The following is a 9,299-nucleotide window of genomic DNA, read 5'->3' on the forward strand; positions in this document are numbered from 1 at the left end:
GGACTGACCTTGCGTGGTGAAGGCAGCAAGGAGAGGGCTGTGTTGCTTTTCGGGGAAGAAGAGGACACCATTACTCATCCAAGTGGACGCTGGCCCCCTCAGCTCAGGCGTGGCTGGGCTCGCGCAGCCCTCAAGGGCTCAACGTCCTGCTGGAGGCTAAGGGGCGCGGACCAGCCTGTGCACTCACGTCGGGCCAGCAACGCTTCCAGGAGCCCTTCTGCCAGCTGCACGCTAACGCTAACATTTGAAGAAAACAAGAGCCCTCCTCGTTTCTAAGACTCACTCAGGAGCAAACGTCACCTTGTAGGCCTATGCTTTCTTAGGGTGTTTGGTACTGCGGCCCCCACTTGGCTTTACCCTTAGCCCCTTCTTGAGACCGGGTTGTACCCAGCGGCTAAGTTGCTCAGTTGCTCTGGCTGGGCTCACAATTCCTCAGCTTCCCAGAGAGACTAGGAACCGAGCAATGTGACCACGCTTACCTCACTTACAAGGATTTTTTTCGAGACAGAGTCTCTCTGCAGTTCAGGCTGGCCTTGTGCCCACTTTTGTAGCCTAGGCTGGTCTCAACTCCTGAGTGCTGGGATCACAGCCAAAAGTGTTTGTTTCTTTAATGTGTGAATCAAACAAAGCCTGAGGCAGGGCTGAAATGCTTTAGCACCCAAGGGTGGGCCATCAGAGCCTTGTGGCAGCAGCCCCTCGCAGGCAGGCAGGCAGGCAGGCCGGCCGGCCGGCCGGCCGGGGCAGCCCTGAGGCAGCCTGCTCACCTTCAAGTGCTTGATGGCCTGCTCCGCTACGAGCTCCTCCTTCTTGTTCCACTCCACCGTGCTCATCACACTGGACCAGACGATCCCAATGACGACTGGTTCTGGGATGCTGTTCTTTTTCATCTCCTCCTTGACGTATAGAACTATCTACACGATGAAGAGCAACGCAAGAGCACTTTCACATGTGTTGTTTTACACACTAACGTCAGGTTTCTTCCAAGAGCACAGATGCCTTCCTATGCTATCGGCAACTTCCACCCCTCACCTGCACTTCCACCAAGCCTCTCGACCTAGCAGGGGCCTGAGGGTCAACCTTGGTTTTTACACAAACTGGCCAGGAGGCGACCAACAGGGCCACAGCACCCCCCAGCAGTCAGCGCTATCACCTCACCCGCAGGCCTCAGCACAGGGCCACCCTGCTCACAGGAAGGCTGATGCTGGCCCTCAAACCCTTGGTGACATCCTCCCGACTTCTCAGGTGCGAAGGTGTGAGAATTCCTACACAGACACAGCCAGGACCAGAGCCTTACGTCCTTGAACGGGTCGCCGCGGGACATCTGCTCCTGGAGCTCCTTCTGCAGCTCCTTCCGGGCACCGATGGTCTGCTGGTTCCGCACATACTCAGAGAGCTCCTTCAGGCCCGCCTCCGTGAAGTACTTCGTGAAGTGTTCCACACTCTGCTTATTGGCAGGAAAAAGTTCCTACAAGGAGAATTTCATCTGCTAAGGGGTCAAGTCCTGTCAGGAAAAACATCTGCATCTGAAATAAATTTCCCAAAGTCAGACCAGGAGCAGCCACAAACCATCAGTCTGTTATCCATGCTGACTTTCCGAAGGCTCGCAGCCACCGCGTTGATGTCCTTCTCATTGATCCAGGACTTGAAGAGTTTCACCGCAAACGCTGCGGAAACCCCTGAGAGCAACAAGAGAAGTTTCCTAAGTGGACAGTAGAGACCCCTGCACGGCCCAGTTAGGCAAGACGCCTGCAGTGAGCCCCAAGATCCTGCCTGGGGCGCGGCACGTGGAGGGAAAGAAAAGAGACAAAATACAGGGGTGTACAGCAGGTATCTGGGACCAGGTGCTCTCTAGAACAAAGGCCCCCACTACCAGCTAGCGGGCATTTTACTAGCCAGTGCAGTGAAGGTAGCTGGGTGCTTTTCTTGGAACAGTGTACAAGCAGTAGGAAGGAAACTGACCAAGATCCACCCCTGTGCCTCCACACCAATCTAATGGAAGTCGGATTTCCACACTGTAAAAGTGGCCCATAAGGAGCACCCAGGACAGACATTTACAACTGTGATCTAAGCAGCAAAGTGCCTGGACAGCCACTCTCCCCAGGTGGCCCACCATGGTCACTCACTGTCCCCTGTTGAGCCCTAACTGCCCTTGGCCACCAACTACCTCCTCCAGTGTTTTCTCATGTGGACTCAAGAGGGTGACAGTGCCTATACTCAACAGGCTGCTGTATGAACTGAAGGGACCCTTAAATACTCAGCTGTCTAAGAAAAAATAAAAGCAGGTTTTGTCTTCTAATGTTCTGTAACTTTCCGCAGAGGTCCCCTCAGTCACCCACACCCTGCTGAGGCGCAGAAGACACACACAGCATCTCCCAAGCTGGGAGGGGCCTCGGTGAGGAGGCTGACGTATGCAGTCTGCTCACAGCTCTCGGCCCGGGGCCTTCCCTCCTTCCCCATGCTGTCACCTTCTTTCACCAGATTCTCATTGTAGAGGCTGTTGAGGATGGAAGCGTTGAGCGTCCCGTTGGCCAGAAGCACACCAGTCAGCATGGCCAGCTTGTTCCTCTCCGACTCTGAGAAACCCTTCAAGAACAGCAGCAGCTGGGAACAGGTAACTGAGGTTAGCAGAGCAACCGCGATCAATCGAGAGAAGCAGCGACTGCACCGTATGGGCTGCCAGTGTGGGTCTGAGCACTCAGGCTCGTGCAGTCCTCAGGGTATGAGCCTCAGTGCACGCCAGCAGGTGCATCTGAGGCAAACAACTTAATGTATGCCCCCGTCTCCTCACGTTTAAAATGGGGATACCTCAAAGACTTTACCGACACCAAATGATTTTGTGTAACTGTAACAGTGCCAGATACTACACTTATCTACTTAGGACTATATAACGAGATGCAAATATCATGGGTTTTTTTTTTTTTGAGACAGGGTGTCACTATACAGCTTGGGCTGGCCTTGTGCTCACTTTTGTAGCCCCCAGGTCAGTCTCGAACTCGCAGAGATCCTCCTGGCTCAACCTCCCCCGTGTTGAGATTACAGGTGTGTGCCACCATGCCCAGTTCTGGGGCCACACGCTAGGTGCCCACATTCAGGGGTGAGATGGTGCACCCGGGGATCTAAGGCTGGAACTGTATGGCATGTGGGGCCAGGGACTGAATGTGGGTCCTTGTGTTTGCTAGGTAAGTGCTTATGCCTCTGAGCTCTCTCTTCAGCCCCTCAAATAAGCTTTTTTTTTGGTACCAAGGATGAACTCAGGACCTTATACCTGCCAGGCAGGTGCTTGTGCCGTTGAGCTCTCTGCCCAGCCACTTTCTTTCCCGTGATACTTGAGATGAAACCGTGGCTCATGCATGCTGGGCAAGAGCTCTAGTTCTGCATTCTTAGTTCTCTGGACACAGAGCTCACTGCCACCCTCCTGCTTCAGCCTCCTAAGTGCCGAGAATATAGGTGTGCACCCCCGTAACAGGCTCAAGTTAGAAAAATTTTATCAATTAAGATCATGTATCCCAAAACATTTCAGTGACAACCTACCTATCAATGTAAAATTATATCAAACTGACGGCCCTTTCTGGCAGCGTCCTTCTTCTTTCACCATGGTGCTGAGCACTGCACACCAAGCGTGTGCTCTGTGCTGACCACATCCCCAGCCCCTCACGTACCTTTTTCACCTCATCTTCAAAACCTTTCTCCAGATATTTGTAGCGCCTGATTAGCTTGTTAAAAACCTATGAAGAACATCAAAGTTATTTCTTGAACCGCAAAGTGAGCCTTGTGCTGGACAGAACAGTCTACACCCTTGCCACCTCCACCCTGTAACATTCCCATCCCAGAAACGCTCCAAGGGCCCCTCAGTGGGCTTTTTTTTTAATTATTATTTTTTTGCAGAACCGGGGATTGAACTCAAGGCCTTGTGCTTGCCAGGGAAGCGCTCATTCCACTGAACCACCTCCCGGCCCAGCCCTCAGTGGGCTTCTACGGCGGACACTGGGCTAAGTGCTGTTCACACAGGTCACTTCCCAGCTGCAGAGTGTGAACAGACTATGGCAACAGAGCTCCCTGTCTCCTCACGACGTGGTAACTTCCAGGTTAGATGCACTTAAATTCTTTCTTTCAGGAACAAAAACATACCTACACATGACACCTTTAAGGGAGATCTTGATTAAGCTAATCTCTGTGGAAACTCATTTATCTTAAAAAAGCTGCATGCAGAACAGCTCAACTATGGAAAGCATAACAGGAAACTGATATGCCTTTTCAGGCTTTTTTTTTTTTTTTTAAATGCACCAATTCCAGAAACAAAGAGCTAATTTAATTTTTTCTGCTTGGCTCTCCCTCACACACTCGAGTCTCTCATCTGTCACAGTGCACCGAGGACAACACTCCTAGAACGTAAAGGTGAATTCCCCTCATGCACGTCTGTGACCCTGACGAGCGCCTGCCAGCGGGTTGCAGCTCACTCACTTGAGCGAACGCCTGCATGGTCTCCAGGTCCTCCTGAGCTGCAAACACGCAGACGTCTGTGCGCATCATGTCATCGGCCAGGGTGCCACCCGGGGCTAAGGGCGTACAGAAAGGTGTGTGACCTTCAGGCAAAACCCAGTGTCACTTGAACCTTATGTTCCACACAACAAAAGGCGAACATGAATAAAGGCGACCCCACTTGTCAGCAGGACCCGGCTGGCTCACCAGCCCCAGCATGTGCACTGAGCGCCGCTGGTGACACGCTTGGCGCGGACTCTGCTAGTCGGAGACTCCTGAGCCTCCAAGGGCACATGCTGCGGAGGCCACAGACTGGAGACCGAATGCTAGCAAATTAAGGAGGGTGAGATCTATGTGGTGCAGACGAAGCACAGCTGCACTGAGTACCCGCAGCCGGACAGCACCAGGTGCCCCAAGCCGTCTGCAGTTCTCCCTAGTAAGTGTTTCTTACAAGTTTTCTTGGCCAGGCCTGGCGGCACAGGCTTGTAACATCAGCAACTGGAAGGCGAGGCAGGGGTACGTGCGGTCAAGGCCCCGTGGCCTACCTAGCAATACTTGTCTAAAAATCTAAAAGAAAAAACGTGAACTCTTACAGTACTACTATGAATACTGATAAAGGTATTTCACATTTCTTACTCTAAATCATTAGCATGATGAGACAATTGTGACTAGGCATGAATTAGAAGCTACCAATTTTAAGTGCCTGATCGTACCACTGTATATCACGTAATTTTTTTTTTTTTTTTGTAGAACCGGGGATTGAACTCAGGCCCTTGCGCTTGCCAGGGAAGCACTTATTCCACTGAGCCATCTCCCCGGCCTCAATCATGTAATTTATACATACGTATACACACACATATTTTTTGGGGCACGTCTGTGTGCACGCTGTACTGAGAATTACACCTAGGGCCTGGCACTGGGGTATATCCCCAGCCTGTTTCAGTTTTGGGTACAAGGTCTTGCTAAGTTGCCCAGGCTGGCTCTTCATACTTGCAACCCTCCTGTCTCAGCCTCCCCAATATCATGTAAAGCCCTTCTAGGCTTCCATCTGCATGTGTATACAGTATCTGATTTCCTTACATCTTGGCTCTGAACATCAGTTAATACTCTGAACATTCTGAATAGTTTTTGTATTCCTCACATCTTTCAAAACTTATTTCTTGTTTTTGGTGAGAGGGATTTAAAAATTATCAACTGAGGATGTTGTAGGAACTTAAGTGTTAGCTAAGAAAAGTTATCTGCAAGGGTGATGGCCGTGTGACAGGCTTCTAACACAACGCTTGACCGGGTAGGACTGGGAACTTAACCTCACTGGGGGGGCGGGGGGAGGCAAAGAACAGAAGAGACAAGATGGCGTGGTGGCGTGTGCCTGTAAGCCCAGCACCTGGGAAGCTGAAAGCAGGAAGCTCTCAACAGGTCTGACCTGTGTACTGAGACCCTGTACTAAATACTTACAACCACTTACCCAGCATCCCACCAGCAACCAGGATATCAAACAGGGTTTCTGCATATCGGCGGTAGTCAAGCTTTGCTCCAGAAGCATCCAGAAACTTAGCTACTGCTTCTAAATCAGTACCAGTTTCAGTTAAGCCTTGGATAATACAGTCTTGAAACTGAGTAGGGTCAAATCTCTCTTTTTCATCTGTGGGGGGAAACCCAAAACATTTAGTCTCAAAGGCTAACCAAAATGCCATGAACTAACACCCTATGAAGCTGTTAATGTGTTTACTAAATATTTTTATTCATGATTTTTTTTTTCCTTCTGGAACTGGGGATTGAACTCAGGTCCTTGCACTTGCCAGGGAAGCACTTATTCTACTGAGCCATCTCCCCAGCCCTATTCATGATTTTTATTGGTATATTTTAGGTACATATAACGATCATGCTCATCATTGAGAATTTGTACCTGTACATGATATAACTTGATTTCCCCCCATTCCCTTACCCTCCCTTCTACCCTTTCTTCCCTGCCATCTAAATTATTTTTTCAATATATATATATATATATTTAGTTAGAAATAAATATGAATGAGACAGCTTCACAGCTGATTAATAGGACAGTTTTGATAGTCAATACACTGTACATTGTTATCTTCTTAGGGGTTATCCACAGTACAAGAAGCAGACAGGATATTCTGTCCAAACACTGTTAGTACACTTCTTCTCATTGAGTTAAACGAAAGTAGCTGTAAATTTATCCTAACTATTTTGTATATATAAATACAAAATGATCTTTCCTTTGTATCTTTTTTTAAAAAAATTTTAGTTTTACTTATTTATTTTTTTGTCCTGTCAGAGGTGAATATTCTATCTAGCCATCTAAATTCTTCACAATTATATTTTTTTAGTATTTGAAAAAACTAAACACAAACTACACAGATTAAATTTGCAATTAAGGAAAAAACCACAAAAGACTAATCATTTCTTCTTTGCACTTGTGTACAGACAAGGCCTGATGACCTAGTCACGGAATGTGTGACTCTTCTACTTTTCCAAACAAGTCTCTTAATGGAGCTGAAAGTATGCTAGTGTTTGGATTCATTCCTCTGAAATTTTGCTCTTCTAGTAGAGCTTGTAGTTCTAAATGCACATAAATTTCAATATGACCGCTCATTTGGCACAGTAAGCCCCAACTTAGGAGGTCCGCTCCTGAATGCAAGTCAGATTCATTCATAAGTGCAAAGAAGTGAGCCTTGTGTAGCACACCTGTGCAATGGGGGACTCTGTGTTTACTGAAAGGATCACTGGAAAGTCTGTTACTGACTACTCAATGTGTATACACTAGAAACAGTACTAGGCAGCTACTTCAATCCTGTTAACCTTAACAGGGGATTTCTTTGTTAGGGTCATTTAGAAGAAAACCCAGTCACAAAGAGTACATAATCAAGACAGAATACCAGTCACTGGCGCAGCCTGACTGCAGTGTGACCACTGCTAAACGTTCTCACTTTCAGCACCAGACTCATTCCTCGGGCCTGAACCCCTCCACTGTGAGATGCAACCAAGAACCTCGCCTGTACTCACAGAGCACTGCAAACAGGAACTCTTGCATAGCACAAAGCACGCAGCGCCTCTGCTGAGCTGCTGACACATTATGTGACAGAGACTGCTCAGGGCACAGGCTGGGCCCTTGTGTGCCTCTCTCCAGACCTTCGCCAGGTCAAATGACATTCCAATTCTCATATAGCAAGAGGTGACAAGTTCTTCTTTTGCGCAAGACTCCCCTGGACTTAGTGTGAAGGGTCCTGGCTCTGGAGCTATTCACACTCACCAGGCCCTTCCTCATCACCAGCAGGAGGCTGCGTGATCTTTCTCTCTGCAGTGAGGGAATGGCAACTCTTGACACTGCAGGAAGGGCACCCGCCACCACTACAGAACGGTGACACCGGTGATCCACGTGCACTGACACTGACTTCACTGCTGCTGCGAGGCTCTAGCTTACACCTTCTCTTCTGGAGAGATGGTAACAGATTCTGTAATATGCTTCTCAAAGTGTCTGTCACTGAGGGAAACAACTTAGGCAGCAGCTGACCCAGTTCTCACTTCCCCAAATGTCCTCATGTGAGGTTAATATGTGCTTTCAAACAGCAACATTTTGGTCCAGGGGAGAAAGCTCAGAGGCAAAGCACCAGCCTGGCAAACACAAAGTCCTGAGTTCAATTCCTGGTACAATAAAATTAGACTCAAACAGCAACATTTAAAAATGCCTTGGGTGGGGCCGGGAAGATAGCTCAGGACCTGAGTTCAAGCCCTGGTTCCTTGGGGGGCGGGAATAAAAATGTCTGGGGAAAACACTAAGCTTAACACCAAATACAGCCACGAGCACATTTTTACTTGGTACTATTAATATAAAACCTTGCTAACATTTAATATTCACTAGTGTATTACAAATATATGCTAATAACAAGTAGAAAAAATTCACTGAAGCACGTCACACTAATTTTTCTTTTTGTGGTGCTGGGATTTAATCAAGGTCCTTAGACATGCCAGGCAAGCACTTGGCTATTGAGCTCATCCACAGCCCTAAGGCAATTATTTTCTCACCACATCTGTGACAAATATTTCAAAAGACACTGCAATGTGAATCCTCTTCCATCATAACCTCCACAGGCACTGAGGGCCTCATGCCAGATAGCTAAGAGCTACACTGTCCTGCCACACCATCAGCTTGTCTCGCATACATGCTGGCAAAAGTTGGGCGAAATTAATGACATTAGAAGTTTTTAGGTTTTTCTAAACAATCTCTCTCTCTCTTTTTTTTTTTTTTTGGCAGAACCGGGGATTGAACTCAGGCCCTTGCGCTTGCCAGGGAAGCCCTTATTCCACCGAACCATCTCCCCCGCCCCTAAACAATCTCTTGACTCAAACAGATTTGCCTAGATGAAAACTGCAGGAGAGTGAAACAGCCTTACAAAAGGAACATCACACCAAGAACACTCAAAGACCTGCCTGGAGGTACTGGACACTAGAAACTCACAAAGTTTGAGAAAGCAACACAAGTATTAAGGGCGGATGTGTCACGCGGCTAGCCGGAAATCCAGATTCCTTCCCTGTCACTTTTCCTTGGGCTCTCCATAAGCACCACGCTCATCCTTGGGGCGGCCCGGGAACAGGGGCTACCTGGAACTTTGGAGAAGATACTAAGACGTATTTACCTCTTTTTCTGGTTTTAAAACGCTGGCCCGATAGCGTTGGTTTTTGCTGCTTTTGATTATTCATAAAAGACACCCTAGGAGGAGAGAAGCGAGGCCTTAGCGCGCCCGCGCCGCCACCTGCCGTCCAGGTCCCCGATCGCAGGCCGCCGGTCAGTTGCCCGGCCG

The 9,299-nt window shown here is 48.5% G+C and overlaps 1 protein-coding gene across 5 annotated transcripts in view; it reads right to left on the reverse strand.

Annotated features, from left to right (window-relative positions):
• Positions 1 to 9,299, reverse strand: part of Bzw1 (basic leucine zipper and W2 domains 1) — a 24,643-nt gene that overhangs the window by 1,807 nt on the left and 13,537 nt on the right. For 3 of the 5 annotated variants that reach the window (XM_023712321.1, XM_023712319.1, XM_023712324.1), the window contains exons 2-10: positions 9,135 to 9,208; positions 5,945 to 6,121; positions 4,462 to 4,556; positions 3,660 to 3,725; positions 2,466 to 2,601; positions 1,567 to 1,676; positions 1,295 to 1,465; positions 765 to 911; positions 9 to 45 (exon numbers count right to left, since the gene is read on the reverse strand). In XM_023712321.1, coding sequence (XP_023568089.1) covers positions 9 to 45; positions 765 to 911; positions 1,295 to 1,465; positions 1,567 to 1,676; positions 2,466 to 2,601; positions 3,660 to 3,725; positions 4,462 to 4,556; positions 5,945 to 6,121; positions 9,135 to 9,198 — 1,003 coding nt within the window. In that variant the 5' untranslated portion in view covers positions 9,199 to 9,208. Of the gene's footprint in view, positions 1 to 8; positions 46 to 764; positions 912 to 1,294; positions 1,466 to 1,566; positions 1,677 to 2,465; positions 2,602 to 3,659; positions 3,726 to 4,461; positions 4,557 to 5,944; positions 6,185 to 9,134; positions 9,209 to 9,299 lie in introns of all 5 variants that reach the window. The other 2 variants (XM_023712322.1, XM_023712323.1) reach the window with 2 other exon arrangements.

Source organism: Octodon degus, unplaced genomic scaffold, assembly GCF_000260255.1.
Source record: "Octodon degus isolate 3935 unplaced genomic scaffold, OctDeg1.0 scaffold00025, whole genome shotgun sequence".
Taxonomy (NCBI): Eukaryota; Metazoa; Chordata; class Mammalia; order Rodentia; family Octodontidae; genus Octodon; species Octodon degus.